At 38.4% G+C, this 22,325-nt stretch overlaps 2 protein-coding genes across 5 annotated transcripts; one reads left to right on the top strand and one right to left on the bottom strand.

The window, feature by feature from the left end:
* Positions 1-891: 891 nt before the first annotated feature.
* Positions 892-14,361, bottom strand: LOC136255316 (zinc finger protein 431-like). The gene is made up of 5 exons (XM_066048054.1): positions 14,243-14,361; positions 12,791-12,889; positions 11,215-11,495; positions 9,118-9,352; positions 892-2,341 (listed from the first exon to the last, which is right to left on the bottom strand). Exons 1-5 carry the CDS (start codon positions 14,289-14,291, stop codon positions 1,092-1,094), a joined length of 1,914 nt encoding a protein of 637 aa, XP_065904126.1. The 5' UTR covers positions 14,292-14,361; the 3' UTR covers positions 892-1,091.
* Positions 14,322-22,270, top strand: LOC136255458 (zinc finger protein 501-like). 4 transcript variants are annotated; one of them, XM_066048240.1, is made up of 6 exons: positions 14,322-14,368; positions 14,418-14,536; positions 18,215-18,322; positions 19,154-19,434; positions 19,491-19,725; positions 21,539-22,270. In XM_066048240.1, the coding sequence occupies exons 2-6, from the start codon at positions 14,464-14,466 to the stop codon at positions 22,171-22,173; spliced, it is 1,332 nt and encodes a 443-aa protein (XP_065904312.1). In that variant the 5' UTR covers positions 14,322-14,368; positions 14,418-14,463; the 3' UTR covers positions 22,174-22,270. The 4 variants fall into 4 exon arrangements, with proteins under 4 accessions (XP_065904312.1, XP_065904327.1, XP_065904306.1 ...); XM_066048255.1 differs by lacking the exon at positions 14,322-14,368 and adding an exon at positions 20,257-20,396 and having other exon boundaries at positions 14,400-14,536; positions 21,539-21,724; XM_066048234.1 differs by lacking the exon at positions 14,322-14,368 and having other exon boundaries at positions 14,400-14,536.
* The last annotated feature ends 55 nt before the right edge of the window (positions 22,271-22,325 follow it).

The raw sequence follows: 22,325 nt of genomic DNA, 5'->3' as shown, positions 1-22,325 counted from the left end.
ACTCGACGCATCCCCTAAAGTCTACTACTCGTGGCAACTACTGGACGCTTCCCCTAAAGTCGACTACTCGTGGCAACTACTGGACGCTTCCCCTAAAGTCTACTACTCGTGGCAACTACTGGACGCTTCCCCTAAAGTCTACTACTCGTGGCAACTACTGGACTCATCCCCTAAAGTCTACTACTCGTGGCAACTACTGGACGCATCCCCTAAAGTCTACTACTCGTGGCAACTACTGGACTCATCCCCTAAAGTCTACTACTCGTGGCAACTACTGGATGCATCCCCTAAAGTCTACTACTCGTGGCAACTACTGGACGCTTCCCCTAAAGTCTACTACTCGCGGCAACTACTGGACGCTTCCCCTAAAGTCTACTACTCGCGGCAACTACTGGACGCTTCCCCTAAAGTCTACTACTCGCGGCAACTACTGGACGCTTCCCCTAAAGTCTACTACTCGCGGCAACTACTGGACGCTTCCCCTAAAGTCTACTACTCGCGGCAACTACTGGACGCTTCCCCTAAAGTCTACTACTCGTGGCAACTACTGGACGCATCCCCTAAAGTCTACTACTCGTGGCAACTACTGGACGCATCCCCTAAAGTCTACTACTCGTGGCAACTACTGGACGCATCCCCTAAAGTCTACTACTCGTGGCAACTACTGGACGCATCCCCTAAAGTCTACTACTCGTGGCAACTACTGGACGCTTCCCCTAAAGTCTACTACTCGCGGCAACTACTAGATGCGTGCCCTAAAGTCGAAGAGAGAGAGAGCAACAACTACAGTAGGAAGTCTGGATGCTTTTGAGCTTAATATTACGTAAGGGTTATGAAAGGTGGTGAAAAGAGTAAAACCCCTTTGAACTGCCCACGCAGAGTGGTACATACTTTCTTGAGACTCAGATCTTGTGCAAATATGCAGTGCCAATTTGTACATGATGCAGTAAGTGTACTTATAATGTGAACATTGCAATATCAACTAATGTGCAATTAACATTGATAGGTGATAGGGTTTAGTGTAGTGTACATGTGAGTTTCTTATAAAATCAATAGAGCACATTGTAATTGTTTTTATGTAGAAAGAGCTTCTACCCTGTATGACTTTTTAAATGACGTTGTAGACGGTTTGATCGAGTAAATGCTTTACTGCAATACTGACATTGATAGGGTTTCTCCCCTTTATGAGTTTTCAGATGACGGCGCAGACTATCTGATACTGTAAATGATATATCACAGTGTTCACAATGGTAGGGCTTTTCTCCAGTATGAGTTCTTAAGTGACGTTGAAAGTGGCTTAAATCATTAAACGTTTTACTACAATGTTCACAATTGTGGGACTTCTCTCCTGGTGCATGAGTATTCAAATGACGGCGCAGGTTATTTGGGTGAAAATATGCTTTACTACAATACTCACACTGGTATGGTCTTTCTCCTGAATGAGTTCTTAAATGTGCGTTTAGTTTGGACTTGGTTGAAAATGCTTTGATGCAATGAGCGCATTGGTGGGGTGTTTCACGTTTGCCTGAGTGAATCAGTAAATGACGTTGGAGACTATCAGATCTAGTAAATGTTTTATCACAATGTGTACACTGGTAAGAAAATGCTTTGATGCAATGAGCGCATTGGTGGGGTGTTTCACATTTGCCTGAATGAATCAGTAAATGACGTTGGAAACTATCAGATCTAGTAAATGTTTTATCACAATGTGTACACTGGTAAGCTTTCACCTTTGAATGAGTTAATAAATGACGTTTTAGGTCAGGTTTGTCCCTAAATGATTTATCACAGTGTTGGCACTGATAAGGCTTCTTTCCTGTATGAATAAGCAAATGACGTTTCAACTTATATTTATCCTTAAATAATTTACTACACTGCTGACACTGGTGGGGTCTTTCTTCTTCAGTAAGAGCCTCTATGTTTGACTCCAAACTATCTTGTTCAGCAATTATTTTACTGCAATATTTACCTTCAGAAGTATAACCTTCACGATGAATTTCTAAATGGCTCTGTAGATCTTCATTTTGTATAAAACATTCACCACAGAATTCACATTGGAAGTGTTCACTATCACCAGCTGGTAATAATATCTCTGATTTTAAAGAATAGGTAACTTCATGAGATCTTGAGAATGTGGATGTGGGATGGTTTCTTTTATTTTGCTCATGTCTCCTGATATGTTGTTGAAGGTTGATCAGTGTAGTAAACACTTCTCCACATTTTCCACACTTGAACACTTGTGGATTAGCATCACAACAAGCTTGACTGTACTTCAAGTGAATATCAAAACTGTATTTCTCCACAAACTCTGCTTGACAGTGAGCACAAGTGTAGTTGGCATCTATATAGCAAGAAATTGTGTACTAAGTATACAGCTATTAGATACAGTATACCACTAAAATGCAAAGTCGTCTCATGAGAGTGCAAACAATAATTTTTAAAAAATTGCTAATTAAAGGGCATGGTACCTGTTTCACTTGTGAGTATTTATCCCGTTTTGAACACTCATTAGCAAAATGGGAGCCACAAACTTCACTAAGCTAGTGTCAAAATTGCTCTCACTCTCGTGTGACAACAATGCATTTGAGTGATAGCATATGTACCTTCAAGGCTTCAACCAAACACTGATCAATTCACAGCATGTAATTGTGAATACCAATGAGAAAGGTATCAATATCATATAGCGATAGTACTGAATAACAGGATTTATCTCCACCCCACCCTCCCCCCAATGGAAATGGTATCCTCCAAAATGTTGCAGTCTTAAATCACTACTTATTACACAGTGAAAATCACCTTTACTGAAGATACAGTAACTCTAGCTTTAAAAAATAAGAAAGCCTGTAATGAACCACCAGTATTATTTTTAAAAATCCAAGTTTTAGTATGCCTACCTGCCAACCTAATTCAGGGGCATAGCCAGACTTTTGGTGATGCCGGGCCTAGCTGTAAGCTGAGAACCAAACAAAAGGTAACTACCTATACATATCTCCCCTCCACCAACTATACCTCCTTATTTATAACTACATCACTACACTGCTTCTCTGAACACTGTGATCGCTTTATTAAAGTATCTCAATCTGACTGCTCTATTAGAGTATCTTGATCCTGAATGCTCTATTAGAGTATTTCAAATTATTGATGCCTGGCCTGGGCCTGGATTCTGGCTACGCCTCTGGCCTGTTCACAGTCAAAAGACTAGAGGCATTGCACAAATTCCATTTTGCTTGATAATAGGAATAAACTCATGTGCCTTTTGGGATTTCCATTCTCTGTGCCTTCCCTTTATCTTTCACTCTTGTTTATCTTCACTATATCAAGCTATTAATTATCATATTGGCTTGTTTTCTTATAGACACCACAAAATGTGTGACTAGACCTACAAAAATAGGGCATGTGGACACAAACTACCCTACATCACACAACCAGTCATATCTCAGTACTGGAATAGCATATATATTTGTATTCAGTAACTTTTATTATAAATCCAATTAAAATTCACTCCTACATATCATCTGGGATAACTTACCAGGGCAGCAAGATTGAAATACTCTAACAAAGGAGTCAATCATATACAACAGTACGATATTCTAATACAATAGTCCATGTGCATCTGTACTAGTTGTGAAAAGGTGCCAAAATGGAAAGCACGTGCCTTCTAGAGCAGTCTGGTGACATCCCCTCCCAAAAAATAATAACATTTGCACTACATGTGTACCAGGACTATGTTACAACTGCATACACTAGTGTGGACTATATACGGTTATACCATAGATTATATATTCGTTACCCGGGATATGAAACAGAATACTTCGCTTTTGACACTCCGTGTTGTTAACGCGCTTAATTAGAATGCACTATTGTAACGCGCAGGTGATGGCAAACTCCTAAATGACTCGCTAAAAGAACTATTTGAAGGTGAGCTAATGTAAAAACAAGGTAGTTATTACCAAGCTACATTCTTTATCCTCATTCTTTATCCAATGTACAGCACAGCTACCAGCGGTCAAACGTTGCCGCTGCAGACCTTACAGGACTTGAACCAGGAGAATTGTGTTTTATAGAACATCTTAGCATAGAGTAGAGTGTGGTGGATGGGAATGCCAACTAAAGCCAGTTCTCCTTCCTTAAAAAAAAAAGGAGAACTGTGTACATATTCTGGCCACTCAGTCACCGGACTTCATGGCACTACTGAATAAGCACCTTCCCAAGTAGATGTATAACCAGCCTGAAAGGAGCAGGAGCATGATCTGCTAATGTAGTTGCTGTATGAAAGCAGGTGGCACTATCTATGCCAGTTGGCACGCATTCCGGACTATCTGGTCTTTGTACTTCAGTGACTGCTCATGGGGCTGATGGGTTTGTGTTGCACAAAACATAGATGACATGCAAATCTGTGGCATTGCAAGAACAGATCTAAGGAACAGCAAGATGATTCCCTATGCTACAGGTCATCATGTGAATGGACAGCTGAAAAGTGGAGAGGTAGTTACAGTAAGTTTAAACAAGTGGAGTATGCGAAAATCGAGGTGGTACTGTTTCATATCCCTGGTAAAGATATAATAATCTATGTCACTGTGTAATCACCATTAACTTGAAGACAATGAAACTGGATTTGTCTTAACAACAGGCATGAATGTAACATCTGCTAAAGAATTGGTATAGCTGGGTGAAGTCATAGAGTGAGGTTGTTTATTATCTATGAAGCATATGGCAACATCATTTGTTGCTTGTTTCATCTAGAGTGTGCCGGACCATTGGGGAGGATCCAAAAAGGTTGTGTATAGTGATGCTACTATTGGAAGATGTCATAGCAAATTTACTATTGTCATGCACTGGTAGGCTACTCCCAAGTACCAGGTCTTCAAATCAGTCCAGCAGGGGATCCATGAACCATTCTCTATAGGACTCGCTTCATGCAAATTGACTACCTTCTGTTCATCCAGATGGGTCCTAATGTCACTAGGAAGGCAGTTTTTGAACTCCTCCATCATCATCAGTTGTCTGAACCAGTTAAAGTCTCTATCAACTCCTTTAGCCTATAGAGGTACACCAGTGGTCAAAGTCTCCTTTGCCTGTGCAAACTTTTTATTATTATTATTGTTGCTGAGCAGACAGCACAGCTGATATGCTCAGGAAAAATAGCAATCATAAAATGAATTTAGCTACGTAGTTACAAAGATTACAGTTATTGAGTTCCATACAATGTTTGCAGTTCCGCTGAAAAAGAGTCAATATTGTTGCTCTCAATGATGGAAGATGGTAAGTTGTTCCAATCCTTAATTGATCTGGAGAAAAAGCTCTGTTGGTATGAATAGGTAGATGAATTTGGTAGAATAAAACGATGTGGGTGATATAGTCTGGTGGATCTTGTCATTGAAATAAAATGAGGAGGAATTGACAGTGAATAATCTTGATGTATAATTTTAAAAAGTGCTTGTAATCTGGATATTTTACGTCTCAGCTGAAGGCTTGGCCAAGAAAGATGCTGTAACATAGTTGTGACTGAGCTGAATCGATTGAAATCATTTAGGACCCATCTAGCTGCCCTACGCTGTACTTTCTCAACTCCACAAAGGTCTGAGTATCTGTCTTCTGGGTGGCTCGGAACCTCTAGGCCTCCGGAACATAGGCCTTGAGAATAGAGCGTTTCACTGTGTCACAGTCAGAACTCTGTTCTATCAATAGGGCTCAGGTTCACAAATGGTAGATAGACGTGCAAAGTTTCTTGAATGAATGAACTCCCAAGTGGTCAATGTAAAAATAATTTGAAGGTTTATTATGTACATTACTGTACACGTTTTTCTCCATACAGTGTTATATCACAATTATTGTGCTACAATTACATATACAACATGAGTACTTCCATTTTACTGCTAGATGTGCATGTGGTCAACTGACTGCTGATTTACATATTGTTTCACAGTAAATGGAAGTATACGATTTACAGATTTGAACAGCATATATATATATATTATCATCACATGGCCAGGTTGTACATGATGCACCCTGTAATTAGTGGAGACCATTAAAAATTACCACTATTGTATTACGACGATGTCGGGTATGTGTCACCTAATGTGCTGTCTAGGGGAGTCTAATCAAAAAATGTCATCTCTTGCTGAAGTCAGATATATATGATGTGATCCACTAAAACTGTCCGGCAGCAGAGTGCATAGATGCAAATGTTTGGATATCACTGGATAGATGAATAGCTCTTAAAAATGCAACTAGACAATTTTAGAAGATGGAGGCAACCTGGCTGCTCTAATAAAAGTAGCTGAATTGGTGTTTCACATCTTCGTAGTGCTAGATCATCTTCAGTAGTTTCCAGTCTAAGCAGGCAGCCACCTCCATTGCTTCAGTGGTAGCTGCACAACCTTCCTTTATTGGAATGGCAGTTGTTTTCTACTAAATTTATCTGTGTAACAAGTTACTGTAATAATTACAACACATGTAGAACTGTAAAAATACATCACACAAAATGAGCAAATTCTGTGGGTCATAGAAATCATCACAAGTAACACAGCACTTTATTATACGACTCATCTCAAACTATAACACCAGTAGATTACTTGAAATATAAAAATTATTGAAATAGTACCAGTATTTCAGCTTGGCAGGTCCACAAAAATTTCTTGTTGCTATTAACAACTCTTACGAGCAGCAGTCCACAACCTGACGTACCAGGATGAAATTAATAATATAACCAGTTATTATAAATCTTGGGTGAGTTCTTTACTGTTGAAAAACATCGAACTGTCTAAATAGAAGCGTTACTGCAATGAATTTGATACACAAAAATAGGCATGGTCTCCTTTGCCCCAATTTCTCACAAATTCCATAAAAACGTCAAAACACGGCCGAATTTATCACTTCTTTTTAGCAGCATGGTCTTTCAGTTACTTAAACTCACTTTTACACGAACAAACAATGAATTAGAGTCGGTAGTTCTGCTTCAACACCAAGCAAGAACAAGGAGCGCATAGAAATAATTAACAACACGGATGCAGAATTTAGAATGTCTATTGGAGTGCGCGGTTACGTTTCATATCCCGGGTAACGAATATATAATCTATGGTTATACTATATGTGACCTAATTTTAGAAAACTGTCAATATCCACACAATTTTCAAAATGCATTTTATTTGTTCTTTGTTTTCTACAGGAACAGAGGAATGGCCTAGCCAAGTTTCAGCTTCCTAAGTTAAGCAGCGTTGGAAATACAGCACTAGACAGCCGAACGAGCAAGTAATTTGATATGTACAGAAGCTATCGAGAAAAAATCTACAGGCGCTTACATAAACCATCATAACTTACTGATACAACGACGTACGGAATTGAATCTTGGCTCATTGTGTTTGCCATGAATTTGTGCATCCACCAAGGTATAGTTTTGTCCCCAGGCATGCTTCTTTGTTCGAGAAGGAAGGAAAATTCACTGAAAAATGATTGTCGGTAAATTCTTTCGTCACCGCAATGTAAACAAACGTCTGTAACTTTGGAATCTTTTCGTGTATGGAGATGAAACAAAGATTTTTGTACTCCCCATGGAAAGGTGAACATGATGATGCCAAGGATTTATCCATTGGCAGTTTAATTTGCCCACCAGCAAGGCGATACAAACTTCCGTAATTTTTTTTCTGGAGCTTGCGTTTTTTACCCATAGTTTTTAAATGCGTTTTATTACAAAAGTACTGTTGTGCGTATATCGACGGTTTTCCAAAATTCGGTCACATATATGATAAAGGAAAGACATGAAGAAGTTGTCAAAGGAAGAATTCAAATGGCTAAGCCCTAATATGTTTATAATGTCAAGATGTTATGATTATACAGTTACATAGCTGCTGAAAATTCTTTGGTATATGTGTAGACCACAAGTCCTGATCATTCCTAACAATATATTGCTATAACAATTCAAATTTAGTTCACAAGACTATTCAGTGTCATCAGTAATTTAGAAGTGCTATTTGACAATTGCTACTTTGCATAGGACATCTTAAAATTATCAGCTTTTTAGATTAGCATTTTGAATCACTAATTTGTCGAGGCAAACTCGTGTTTAAACTTTTATGTCATTTAGTTGAGTGTTCAGTGATTATATACATATACATATATAGAACTGTAGCAACTACATGTAAGTAGGGAAGAAACCCTTTTGGGTTTTACACACTATCTTTAACATTGAACTATACATTTATGTGTGGCAAAACAGGACACGATTTGAACATTAATCTCAGTAGAACAATGGTTTCTCATGTAGCAACATTGGTATATTAGAATATTTTGAATCATGATTTTGGTGAAGAAACCGAAACACTCTAATAAAGCAGTCATAAAATACTAACTACTCTAATACTTACTTAGCTGCAGATAAGCCCCCAGGCCTGCTGTAACTCACCTAAAGACATACAGGTGTCATTCATTGCCAGTTTGAAGTCTGGCCCTTTCCTGTTTCTAATCACATAATACAATAAGTTCATAAAAGAGTTCATAATATTACGAACTCTTGGTTCATAAAACCACCCACTTTTTAAAAAGAGAAAGAAAACACTATTAGCTATAAACTTTACGTATCATGATGATATGCAACATATAGAACTGTACACTTGTTGTAAAGCACTGTCACGTATGTGTATTCACCACACGCTGTATTAGCCTCTTGACACACCTCTTTGTGCTGTATTTCCATACACACAAGCAGAGCAGTGTTTAGTAGTAGTGCCTGAGTGATGTACACCCAAGCTTGAGGACGGCAGGCCTGAGGGCGTGGGATATGTATAGCAGAATAATAGCCTATAGGCAATTAATCACCCAAGCCAATACAAGACCAACCACTGACTATTATCACCTTGTAAAATTTGATTATGGGTCAGCAGCAACTAATTGTGACGACATTTATTAATACCCCTGTATAAACGGATAAGTCCTAAGGGTATCACAGAAAAGTTCAACTGAAAGTATCCTAATCATTTTATGGTCCGTTTACAACATTTACTAAATATCTATAGGGGTAAGCTTCACTGTAAAGTGGTTATCTTGTCAGTACAAATAATACATGTATTCCTTTACAATACAAGCCTGTTGTATCACACTCATGAATATGCTTATTCTTACCAAACATGTAGTCCACTGTTAGTCCCAATAGTTTGACATACTGCTCACCATACCATACTAATAGTTCTGTGCCTGGTAGAATATCCTTAATGGTGTAGCAGTAAATATTACCCTGGTATTGGAATGATAATAAATTCTGTTCTTCTTCATTTCTGGCACAATTGATAAATCTCAACCAACTAGCATGTTCCTCATTCTTGGCATCAATGTAGTAAAATTCTCCACTTTTCTTAACCTAATAGGAAGAATGATTATGTAGCATTATTACATACATTGTTGGGGTTTCAGTTTCAATTAATTCATTAAATATAATCAATTAGTCATTGATTACTAAATTGATTGATTAATTATGTAGCAAACACCATTATACAGTATAATAGGGATCATGAAGGTTTGGACTTTTCCAACCAAAAATATCACCCTAAACCAACCTCACAATACCTTCATGGCATCCCGGCATTATTGGTTAGGTATTACCAAGCCCAAATATGCCATTAGTACAACCTAAAACACTTTCAAAAATTTATTTTTATTTGTGGAATTTCTACTGACTGCCTGCCTGCCTGCCTGTCTGCCTGACTGACGGACTGACTGACTGCCTGACTGTGCCTTCAGACAAGAGTAAATTGATAATAGCTAAGGCTATATAGGCTTGATTTTTTTACTGTTCGATGTCAACTGGTGCCTTTTGACATACCGCTGTATGATGAACAATACATGCTCCTGTCTCCTCCTTTGTGTCCCATTTATCTTTGCTGACAGTGCAAGACATCAATTTGTGGTAGAACCACGTGATGGCTTTCCTATGTTTGACGGGAATCATCCAGATTTTCTGTTGCGACTGATGGACTGCACAGGTCCTTCTCCTAGTGTTTCTTCGCTCATAATGCTGCGTAACAGGCTGAATATGAATATAACTGAAAATGAAATGTAATGGCCAATTTGTTATTTCAGTAATTGATGTTAGGGGAGTGCGTTCAGGCGAAAACAATAAGCCTGGCAACAAACTTTCCATTCTAATGAATATGCACCGGTCATAATAATGTTACAAAAACGTGTATAAGGAAAAATTAAGAATTTTAAATTTGATTAGGGGTCATAGAAATAAAGAGTAGTGAAAGGGAGGTCGCCTACACCTGAACATATACTAGTGGACATTTAATCAGTTGTGGGTGAAGTAAGGATAACAGTCCACTAGTATATCTTCAGGTGTGGGCGACCTCCCTTACTTTTTTATTTCTACAGAATGATCCCTATTTGAACTTAAAGTCTTAATTTTTTCCTTATACTTATGCATATATGTAGTATCAGTTACATGAATGCTTAGTCAATACTGTACACAGTATAGTAGTCTACATCATAACATTGTAGTGGGTCAAATTTACGATTTCCATTATTGATTCGGGAAAGTAGAGCACTTCCCATTTTGATAATAACTGCTAGCTTTGCAGCTTGTATTTACGAATATTTACATTCTGTGTATGAATGTTCCCTTGATGGGACTTTTAAAACAGCCAGCATACATATATACCTGCATGTAGAAAAGGCAAATACAACCCCCAAAACTGGGTGTTATGAAAATCCCATCATGGGAATCACACTTGTACATGCACACATGATAGGAACTGTGACGTCCAATAATGGGAAGTGCCTTACTTTCCTGAATCAATGATGGGAATTACAACATTCTAAAATGGGAATTACAGCATCCCATTGTGGTTCCCATGCAGGAATTGAATTTATTGAATTTTTTCCTGTGGGGTAAGAGCTAATGGCAGTAGCTGACAGGTAGTTTAGCTGGTAACACTAATTATGGTTGTCACTACTTACAGGCTGCAATATGGAGCTCAGGATCTGCAGTGGATGTTGTTAATGAATAGTGAGCCAACCTTTAGTGATAGTATTGCTTCATTCTCTTACTATTGAGAACAATAAAAATTGTTCCCTTCAAGCTGCTCTAACTATTTAGAGTTTATATTGATGACATATGTATACTACGCGATTAATCAATAATACATAAATTATATATTTTCATCTATTAATTGCCTGTAATCGACTAATCATGAGGGCCCTAGAACATAGCCTACATTGTCATACCTCAAAGAAGTAACTTGTATCAGTTTCATCAGTTACATCTTCTTTCTGTACCACTTCTCCCTTGTAGGGACCAATCCTAGTCCTTCTGGGTATAAACTCTTTGGCAAACACTCCCTTGCCAGCATTCATAATGGAGGACATCTTCACTGTAACTTGTAGTGGTACTGGTACACTGGTAAAGGATTTTGAGTCTTGGTCCCACCCCCGGGATTCATCCAATGCTGTTAGAGGACCATGTACTGGACAGTCACCATGGTATGATTTATCACAATCATCGCAAACTGTAAACAGTATAGACATACTACTTATCTTAGCTTATTAAATTAGCTTAAAGGCTTATGTACAGTATTATCAGTGCACTCTTAACATTGTCAGCTTTATTAGTGTATCATGGAACCCAAGCAGTATGTAAGTATAATAGAACAGAAACAATCTTAATTTGTACCCAAAAACATGACATGGCTGGAGCCCATGGTCCAGGCATTTCAGCCCCTTGAATTTTATAAAAAATGAGATAGTCTAATAGAACAGTCTTTGTTTAACTCTATTAATAGAGTAATGGATCATTGTGATACAGGTATATAATATATTACTAGCAATCACACTGCTTGAACAAATAAAGATTGTTAACAGAAGAGATTATGAAAGTAAAAAATAGGCATTAAATGCAGTTTCAGACTTCAAAATGTCCTTGGGGGAGCATACCTTCAAATCCCTAGCTTAGTCTCGTGTGGCTAGACCACTATCTTGCCTCCTGTTTTTATGAATGACGTTATTGGTTGGCAACATAGGGCCTGGTGAAGTCCCACTGACAAACTTGTACTTTCTTCTACAGACGTTCAGTGGATTAATTTCTTTGGCTAGCTGATGGCAGAATATAAACTTTATCAAACAGGAGTGATACTGTTGCTATATGTAGCATTTTGCTGTAAAGGTGTGTGCACCCGAAGCCTGCCCGAAGCCTGCCCGAAGCCTGCCCAAACCTTCACCCATTGTGTGAGTAAAGGATAGGTGGTATTTGCTTTCCAACTAACACCAGTTACCCATTGATGATACAGTTGGGTGGACACTCATTATCAGGTCTTTCTTTAATGGTGGTTAGACTGGATAAAGTTTCTTGCTGAAGGAAACAACAACTGGGCATTTAACATGGAATTTTGCGATTACATGGTTAGCACTCTAACCACTTGGATATGCTGCCACACACACAACAACAGCATAAATGTGTATAGTGATGCATGCATGCAAATACACCACACACATGTACATACCACACACACACACACACACACACACACACTACACACACACACACACACACTACACACACACACACACACACACACACACACTACACACACACACTACACACACACTACACACACACTACACACACACTACACACACACACACTACACACACACACTACACACACACTACACACACACTACACACACACACACACACACACACACACACTACACTACACACACACTACACACATAACATTACAGTATGAACACACGCACGCACACGCACATAAACACATGTGCACAGACGTATGCACTTCACTTACAGATAACATCATCAATATTGTCATCACCGGTGTTCCCAGAATGATGACGTTTCAGTGTGGTAGGAATATCTTTTAATGGAGTCAACCTTATACTGAGGTCTGCAAAAGACATCTGTAGTGAGCATTGTATTAGAAGTGCTCCTATCATAAAATGGCAATAAAACAAGATATCTAGAGAAAATGACAATTGAAAGTTATACACAGATGATGTATTAATAAATGAGCCCTAGCTATAGCACTGATTATCAAGAAAATTTTGTGGTACAGTTGCCATATTTCATTGCCCAAGTTTTCCTGGTGATACTGAACTCCAGAAGACTGTTGGCAGAAGTTTTTGAGACATTGACACATGGAAATATCTTAGACTATGCCTTATGTGTATTTTTTAAAAGTTTTGTAATTCTGCATTAATGAAGAAGAGGTGTGATCATAAAAATGTGCTGCATGAATTACCAGCCATTTATAAAAGAAACGCGATGTCAACTGGAACTTAATTATCAATCATGTAAAGATAAAGGGTAGTTTGAGAACTAAAACCATACACTAAAATAAGTTACCTTTCAGATGTTAAATTAAGTTTTTAGGAGATGAAATTTTGTTTCATAAACCAGCTATATACAAATAAGTCATCCCGTTATTCTTTTTCAGCAAATCTCTAGTACAAGGTTTGTATTTCAGGTAATGATTACTTGATACAGTACCATGAAAATGTTTGCCCCCTACACAAACCCGGATTGCATTATGCAATAAAAAAGATATAATATTTCTTGTAAACCTAACGAAAATGCTCTAAAGTGTTTTGTATACAGGTTTTTAGCTTGTTTTGACCTGAAAAAGTGGCACAGCAAAAATAGTGTTCCAATACTACCTATTCTAACCTCCGTCTTTATTCAGTATTGGAACAACTATTTTAAAAAACTCCTTATAACGAGACAAAACAAACCTCAAATCTATAAATGACTCTAATGTTATTCACTATTGGGGGCTGTGGTCTGTTTTTGTTTGAGCCAATGTAGAATTTTTGGACTATTAGTTCCAACACCATAACATAGACGGAATAAATACAGTCAGTATTTGTGTATGAATTATGCTGTGTGTGGTCTTTCAAAATATCATTCAGGTGGTCTAAAAATATCAGTGTCGTGCCCATGCAATACCTATTGTCTCAATTACACGAACCCCACCTCTCTCCAAGAGTCTGTCCATACCATTTTGCTCTGAAAATTGACAACTTTTTTTGCGTCATGCACTAACCAATTTCTTTTTACCCATTTGTGATATTTATGCATGCTTTTATGTACCCTGGTAAAAAAAATTTGGGAGTCCATTTTACACTTGTACAGATCCCGCGCTTACAGGTTGTGTGTGGGGGCGGCAAATTCACACAAAAGGAGACTAACACGAGGGACTAACACTCATGCAGGTAACTACCCAAACTGCTAAGCACTGCACTTTCACGTTCCTGATCTCTGTTTTCTCGTTCTGTGGTTAATTCCATCATGACTATCTATCGATCTGCTGATTTATACCCTCCCTCGCCTCGGTCCAGGTATCCGTCCACTTGTTGTAAGCGCACAAGTAAGCGCTGCTCAATTTTATTAGGGATCACCATACCCTGGTATTACAGCCAATCGTCTCAATCCGAACCCTGAATCACTCGCTCCACTTTTGAAATGGACTGTACAGTAGAGCAATGCAACGAGGGACAACAGGAGCATCGAGAGGAACGTGAACGCGAGCATGAAGGTGTGTTAAATGTCACTTGTGTGATGTGAATTGGCTGAGGGAGGCGAAATCTCTTTGATGTCCATGGGTGCGGCACTCCAATATGTCCGGCTATAAAGTTTTATCCAAGGTCAAGGGGGTGACACACAGGCACTCACTGTAGGTAGATCTGCGACCGCGGTCAAAGTCTAAGTCAAAGGTCAAGGCCACCAAAATCGTGCCAATTCAATGGTCAAGGGTAAAAGCTTCCAACCCACAATCGATAAATGCTGAAATATCGTTGCTAAGTCACCGGTCAAAAGTCGAAAAAGGCTCTTAGTCACAGGTCAAAGCGAAATTTCGGCTGGTCAAGACTTTGACCGCAGTCGCAGATCTACCTACAGTGCGTACCTAGGTGACACCCCCTTGAAGGTCAAAGTCGGCCACGGATTGAGGCTAGTCTGGGGTGGCCACCCCTTCTGGGGGTGTATCCATTCACTGGACTGACATATTTGTGGTTTTTGCAGATTCTGTGGTTAAAATTTAATGAGTGTTGGCACGCTCACATTCAGGCACAAGTCATATTCTAATTAAAGAGCTCACGCATGCGCAATATAGTAATTACATCATACATAATAATAATAATAATAGCTTTTCAGTTAGTTATAGTACTACTCTATTACATCACCCCTCCCCTTCATTATCAGCACAGCTGGGCTGATCTCTGTATCTCATTGGAAGAACAATGTTCCTAGTACGAGCTTTCCTTGTAGTTGGCAATGGAACATCACTTTTTGTTGGAGCTTTGTGTGCTCTTGACAATTGACTGCTATGTTCTTCACACACAGAATCATTTAGTGTCTGATGCAATTCAGTACTGTCAGCCTGCTCCTGGAATAATGAAAATGCTTACTTTGGCAAACTGGGGCATTTATGCTTTTCCCCATACCAGTAGCAACCAGCTGGAAGGCCCATTGAGATTTATCAATTGTGCTAGAAATGAAGAAGAACAGAATTTATTATCATTCCAATACCAGGGTACTATTTACTGCTACACCATTAAGGATATTCTACCAGGCACAGAACTATTAGTATGGTATGGTGAGCAGTATGTCAAAGCCAATTTATGGTTGGCTTTGAATACAAAATCCGTGTAAAAGCAGCCAGGCTGTATACAATGGGTGTGGTCTTCAAAAGCCTGGGTGAAAAAGTTGTGAAATCAAAGATGGCTGCAATGATATTAACAATAATAAAGTTTAATGCTACAAATTTAACTGTAGTCATTTCATGGCTACCATGCACCTTGATTTCACAACTGTTTCACCCAGACTTTTAAAGGTCACACCCTTAATTGGCTGTTTGTTTGCATACAATGCAAGTACTTAAATTATCAGCGCTTACTGATTAAACATATATGTTATTGGTTCCTACTTGAAATATTAACACTGCACCAACACCTCAATCTGAAGTGTCAGTTTGTAATATGAATGGCTTGCTGAAATTAGGACTATTGAGCACCGGAGAGGTACATACTGTAAGTGAGTCTTCAGTTCATGGAATGCAGAGCCATATTCTGTTGTCCAAACAACTTTTGTAGGTCTGTTCTTCGTTATATCTGTGAGGGGTGCTGCCAGTGTTGAGTAATTTGAGATAAATTTTCTATAGTAACCAGTTATCCCCAGAAATGCTCTTACTTGCTTCTTAGTGATAGGTTGACTAAAAGCTTGTACTGCCTCCACTTTAGATAGATCTGGTTGCACCACTCCTCTGCCAACTATGTGGCCCAGATAGACACACTCAGTCATGCCAAGTTGGCACTTTTGTGGTTTTACGAAGCTGTTGCAGGATTATTGTGAGATGCTGCAGATGATTCTCCCATGTGTCACTAAAAATGATGAGATCATCCAAGTAAGCAGCAGCAAAGTCTCATGTATCCTTATAGTGAGTAAATCCATCATTTGTTGAAATGTCGATTTTGCACCACTGAGTCCAAAGGGCATAACTGTAAATTGAAACTGTAAATTGAAACTGCCCAGCAGGAGTAACAAAAGCAGTCTTATTGCATGAAGCTTTGCCCATTGGCACCTGCCAGTATCCCCTAGTAAGATCAAGCGTTGACAAAAATTGTGCTTGGCCTAGCTGGTCAATCAGATCATCGATTCTAGGCATAGGATATGCATTAGTTTGTGAAATGGCATTCAAACGTCGATAGTCTACACAGAGTCTAAGGGATCCATCCTTTTTGGCTATAGGGACAATTGGTGCAGCCCATTCACTCACTGATGGTTCAATAATTTCTTGATCCAACATTTCCTTGAGCTCTTGTTTAACCATTGCCTGGAAAGCTTGTGGCACTCTGTATGGTGGTAGTTTAATGGGCTTTACATCACCAGTCTGGATATGGTGTTCTAGTAGTTCTGTTTTGCCTGGTTTGGGACTGAACACATCCTTGAATTCTGTTATCAAATCACTAAGGTTGTTCTGTTGGGATGTTGTTAACTGCTTTCCAAATACTGGTGTACCAAGCATGGGTTACCAACTAGGGAAATCTTCATCAAGGGAGCATTCATCTACTTGTTCTGCTAGATTGATTACTTGTGATCGTGTGACTGGGTACCATTTCTTTAGCATGTTGATATGGAAAACACGCTTACGCTTTTGATGATCATGCATATCAACACAGAAATCCACTGGACCAGTTTTTTGGATTATAGACTACCAGAACACATTCATACACATGTGTTCTGGTAGTCTTGTTTCCCAACCTTTCTCTGGCTGCTGTACTCAGTTGTATAAGCCTGAATAGTGATGATCTGGTTGCTTGGCATGGTGTTGACTAATATGGTGAGGTGGAATGGGTGCAAAATTGTCTGTAAAGGTGTGGTGTTGTGGTTTTTTCAATCCTTCTACCCACCTGTGTGTCTTGAGATGTGGTTTCTGACTTTCCTTGTCCATTTATGTACTATTGTAATTACCCACCCTCCACTAGCGCTGAGCAATACTGCCATTTTAGTATCACAATCAATACTAAAGCCACTATTCACAATACTGAATAGTTCACGATACTTACTAATATGTCAATCATAGCTGGTGCATTCCTCAGTATTCCTGCAGGAAGTCTTCAAAAGTAGCATCAAACTAGCCACTGCCAACCTTGTTTACAGTAACACTATTGTAACACATACTTTGAAGTTATGTTATGGTGTTCACACCTCTCTGCAGCGGTAACCGGGTTATGACTTACAAGGATTCTACAAGGATTCTTGAGCCTAGTACTGCATAACAAATGGATTTTTAATGACAGTAATGTACAGGCAAAATAATAACAAAATATCGCAATATCGATACTTTCAAAATATCGCGATATATCACTAAAACGGTAGTATCGCTCAGCCCTACCCTCCACCCCTACTGGATTACTTCAGTAGAGCAGAGCTACTGAAAAGTGTGTACTATAGATATAAATTGGAACATATGCCGAGGATAGTTCTCTATAACTACGTAAATAATTACAGTGAAACCTGTCTATTCCGGTCATCATAGGGACATAATTTTCTGACCTCATTACGGAGGTAACTGCATTAAGCAGGTCACTTTGTACACAGTTGGCACATGTGGGGATTTTTATAATGGTCAGTTTAGACAGGTGTCCTCTTTATACATTTGCCTGATTAGACAGGTTTCACTGTAGTGTGAACGTGTGTGTGTCACTTGTTACAGACTTCAGTATAAGGATTACTCCACTGAAACAGGACAACATAAAGACGATGACATCAAAACCTCACCAGTTTAGGAGCAACAACGACAACAACATTGATGGTGTGATCAGTAAGGGTGGCTGTGTATTAAGCAGTAGAGAAACTATCTGTGTACTGATCATGCCTATACAGCTATACACTGCCTTGCTCAACATATATACACTGCCTTCGTATATTACTGTAGCATGTGATGTTTATAGGGAAGTATGATATTATTAGCTACTGGCCATAAGTTTACCACAGTGACAGGCATGGACCAGCTCTATTTGATCTGTACTTTATGTTACACATGGAAATTGAGGGAATGTACACATGTACATGATTTCTTGCTCTCATGAAGTTGTTAAATCTTTAGGTTTTAACACCAACTTGATTTCTAATGAAATAAATACACTTGGTAAAGTGAAATATCAGATTTGTAGAATTCAGGGGAAGAGTGGCTAAAGATCGAGATACTCTAATAGAACAGTCACTACGTGTTGATATTAACCACTTTGCACACATTGGATAATCTAACATAGCACTCAAATTATAAGAGCAATGTAGTAAAGCTCTATTGAACACAATTGGACCCTAACAAGTCAGCATTCCCCAAACCATAAAAACTATGTAATTCACATGCAATAAAAACGTAGTGTAACCTAGCTCAGATCTATGTGTGTATGTGTACAGTGAACCCTCAGTTATCCGAACTGCTTTGTTCTTAGGCAATGATAAAAGTGTTCAGATAAGTGAATTATTTGGACAGCTGAAGCCCATACATTATAAACAAAGCTCTGTTGAAATACTCTAATAGAACATACAGCTGTACTCAAAATACTCTAATAGAACTGTCATTTCCAATTTTGGATAAACGAGGATCTACTGTACTGTGCACACAAACATGTTTTCCTGATTTTAGTCTGCGATGATTGTGATAAATCATACCATGGTGACTGTCCAGTACATGGTCCTCTAATACCATTGGATGAATCCCGGGGGTGGGACCAAGACTCAAAGTCCTTTACCAGTGTACCAGTACCACTACAAATTACAGTGAAGATGTCCTCCATTATGAATGCTGGCAAGGGAGTGTTTGCCAAAGAGTTTATACCCAGAAGGACTAGGATTGGTCCCTACAAAGAAGAAGTGATACAGAAAGAAGATGTAACTGATGAAACTGATACAAGTTACTTCTTCGAGGTATATATGACAATGTATATTATAATAATATGTACATAAGAATTCTTCCTGTTTAGGTTAAGAAAGGTAGAGAATTTTACTACATTGATGCCAAGAATGAGGAACATGCTAGTTGGTTGAGATTTATCAATTGTGCTAGAAGTGAAGAAGAACAGAATTTATTATCATTCCAATACCAGGGTAATATTTACTGCTACACCATTAAGGATATTCTACCAGGCACAGAACTATTAGTATGGTATGGTGAGCAGTATGTCAAACTATTGGGACTACCAGTGGAACACATTATTGGTAAGAATACACTACTGTGACTTGCATATATATGTAAGTTATGGAGGCCAGTGCATGTGCCTGTCAGACAATTGCACAAGAGCCTAGTCTCATACACCTATTCTTCACACTCAACAACTTGTCACCTTGTTGAAATTTAGCCAAGAGCCAAGTACTTCACTATAGCAATGTTGTTAGTTCCACTTCTAACTTTACCAAGGAAGCAGCAGTAAGTGCGAGTTTTGATTTCTCCAGCTCTTTAACAAGACCATGTTCAGTCTTCTGCGCCTAGTGTATTTTAACATCGTATGATGATTTTAAAATGACATTTTCAATCCCACAATGACTGCACCAATCTATCCATATAAAACAATCCCATAGGAACCATATCCTCGGTTCTTCATTATTTAGAACCTCACTTTGCTCAGATTCTAAATCCATGAAGAACTGGATTCCTAACCTATGCTTAAATCACATCTGACATAAATCTAACATTAGTATTAGAACCATTGTATTATTGTGAAAAATAATTTTTGTCTTGTCCGACTGCAGCTGATGCTTTAAAATACATTGAAGATGATGATATACATAACAATGATAAGTACAGAAGTTTTAATGGCAACAAACGCAACGTTTCACAACATGTAAAGTTCAATCATCATATTTACTATGAACAGACTAATTCATTGCTGGTGAGTTTTTTCTCTGTCTCCTTCTTTTCCAGAGGACAAAAACAAAACAATTAAATTTGATGGTACTACGAAATGTATAAAGCTCACAGTAAGCTCAGAAAAAGTAGTTCCACTGCTAGTCAGTCTTCCACCCGTGGCATGATGGTTTTACAAGGTGACATTTCTCAACTTGTCCACAACTAGCATTTAAAAATTTTTGGCCCACTATGTTGGGCCATTGTCTGCTCAACAGATGTAGTAGTCTCAATTGCATGAGTTACATAACCAATTTGGACTTTACAATGGCATGTTAAATAGGCTACACTAGTGGAAGAGGCATGCCTGAAAAGTAGGGCTAAAATGAAGATTCTAAATGCTACTGAAACAACTAATTTTGAAAGGAATAAATATTTGAATATTGTATTTGATTCACAAATACTTATAATTATGTCTCCCTGGGAGCTGATATATTGGTACTATTATAAGCTCCATTATTATTTAAGTAACAATTCATTTCGTGTAGTTTTAAAATCTATTGCTAAAGTATCCCACAGCATTGAATACTTGATTTATTCCTGAAAGCTAATATGCATATTTGTTTATTGCACAACATGCAGCTAGCTTCATAGCAAGAGTCAGATGAGTTAGCTAGCTACATGTAGAAGTAGCACAACATCAATTTGTTTAGTAGCATACAAGATACTGTAGGTACTAACAGAATTTTATAGCATCTATGGTTATACATGGTGCATTATCTGCTTGACAGCTAGAGTGAATGGTTTTTCAATAATGCTGATGCTGTAATGATCATGCTTTTTACCATAAGTTTAGAGGTTATACATATGGTGTATTATGTAGTTATGTGTAAAGTCCCTTCTTTGGCACCAGAAGAGATTTTGTCATGAACAAGCCAAAGTAGGCATTTATCACATACGTGTAGCTATACATATTCTATCATCACTACAATTTTTGCATGTTCATTGTCAAACTAATAATCCTAGTGTATTGAACCAAATAAGAGATTAGACTTTCCATTTGGTAGGCATACTGTTTCAAGTAAGAGAGTTTTGAAATGCTATACGACAATTTCTGACATGTACACATGCAAGTATTGTTAACTTGAGTTAAGGATTTGTATACATATTTTACTTTTACTTATACAGATGCTAAATACACTTGTGCTCACTGCCACAGACAGTTTGTAGAAAAATACAATTTTGGTCTTCACTTGAAGTACAGTCAAGCTTGTCGTGATGCTAATCCACAAGTGTTCAAGTGTGGAAAATGCGGAGAAGTGTTTACTACACTGATCAACCTTCAACAACATATCAGGAGACATGAACAAAATAACCATCCCACATCCACATACTCAAGCTCTCAAGAAGTTACCAATTCTTCAACATCACAGACAATACCAGCTGGTGATAGTGAACACTTCCAATGTGAATTCTGTGACAAATCTTTTACACAAAATGAAGATCTACAGGAACACTTACAAACTCATAATGGAAACCATCCCCGTGAAAGCCAGCATTGCAACAAGACAAGACATGATAATTTACACAGAAAAACCCGGAGCAGAGAGAAATCCTTACAGTGTCAGTATTGTGGAAAATCATTTAAGGAAAACTCCAAACTCAGACGACATTTACTAACTCATACAGGAGAAAAGGCTTATCAATGCCAATATTGTCACAAAGCTTTCTCAACGGATTGCAATCTGAAGAGACATTTACGGATTCGCACAGACGAAAGGCCTTATGGCTGTGAGCAATGCGGTAAATCATTTGGAGACTGAAGTACATTGAGAAGTCATGCATGTACTGATAAAGGGGGAAAACCTTATCAATGCCAATACTGTCACAAAGCATTCTTGTTATACAAAACACTACAATGCCATTACAGGTGAGAAGCCTTATAGTTGTATGCAGTGTAAGAAATCATTTGCGA

Source organism: Dysidea avara, chromosome 1 (assembly GCF_963678975.1).
Source record: "Dysidea avara chromosome 1, odDysAvar1.4, whole genome shotgun sequence".
In the NCBI taxonomy this organism is placed as follows: Eukaryota; Metazoa; Porifera; class Demospongiae; order Dictyoceratida; family Dysideidae; genus Dysidea; species Dysidea avara.
The sequence above is the reverse complement of the archived record's forward strand: the minus strand, read 5'-3'. Positions and strand labels throughout refer to the sequence as shown.

Coding starts and splice junctions, on each gene's coding strand:
- LOC136255316 (XM_066048054.1), bottom strand. CDS start 14,291: ATGATGGAATTAACCACAGAACGAGAAAACAGAGATCAGGAACGTGAA. Junction 12,890..14,242: donor CAGAGATCAGGAACGTGAAA/GTGCAGTGCTTA, acceptor TGTCTTTTGCAG/ACCTCAGTATAAGGTTGACT. Junction 11,496..12,790: donor CAATATTGATGATGTTATCT/GTAAGTGAAGTG, acceptor TACTGTTTACAG/TTTGCGATGATTGTGATAAA.
- LOC136255458 (XM_066048240.1), top strand. CDS start 14,464: ATGGACTGTACAGTAGAGCAATGCAACGAGGGACAACAGGAGCATCGA. Junction 18,323..19,153: donor CAACATTGATGGTGTGATCA/GTAAGGGTGGCT, acceptor TCCTGATTTTAG/TCTGCGATGATTGTGATAAA. Junction 19,435..19,490: donor ATACAAGTTACTTCTTCGAG/GTATATATGACA, acceptor CTTCCTGTTTAG/GTTAAGAAAGGTAGAGAATT.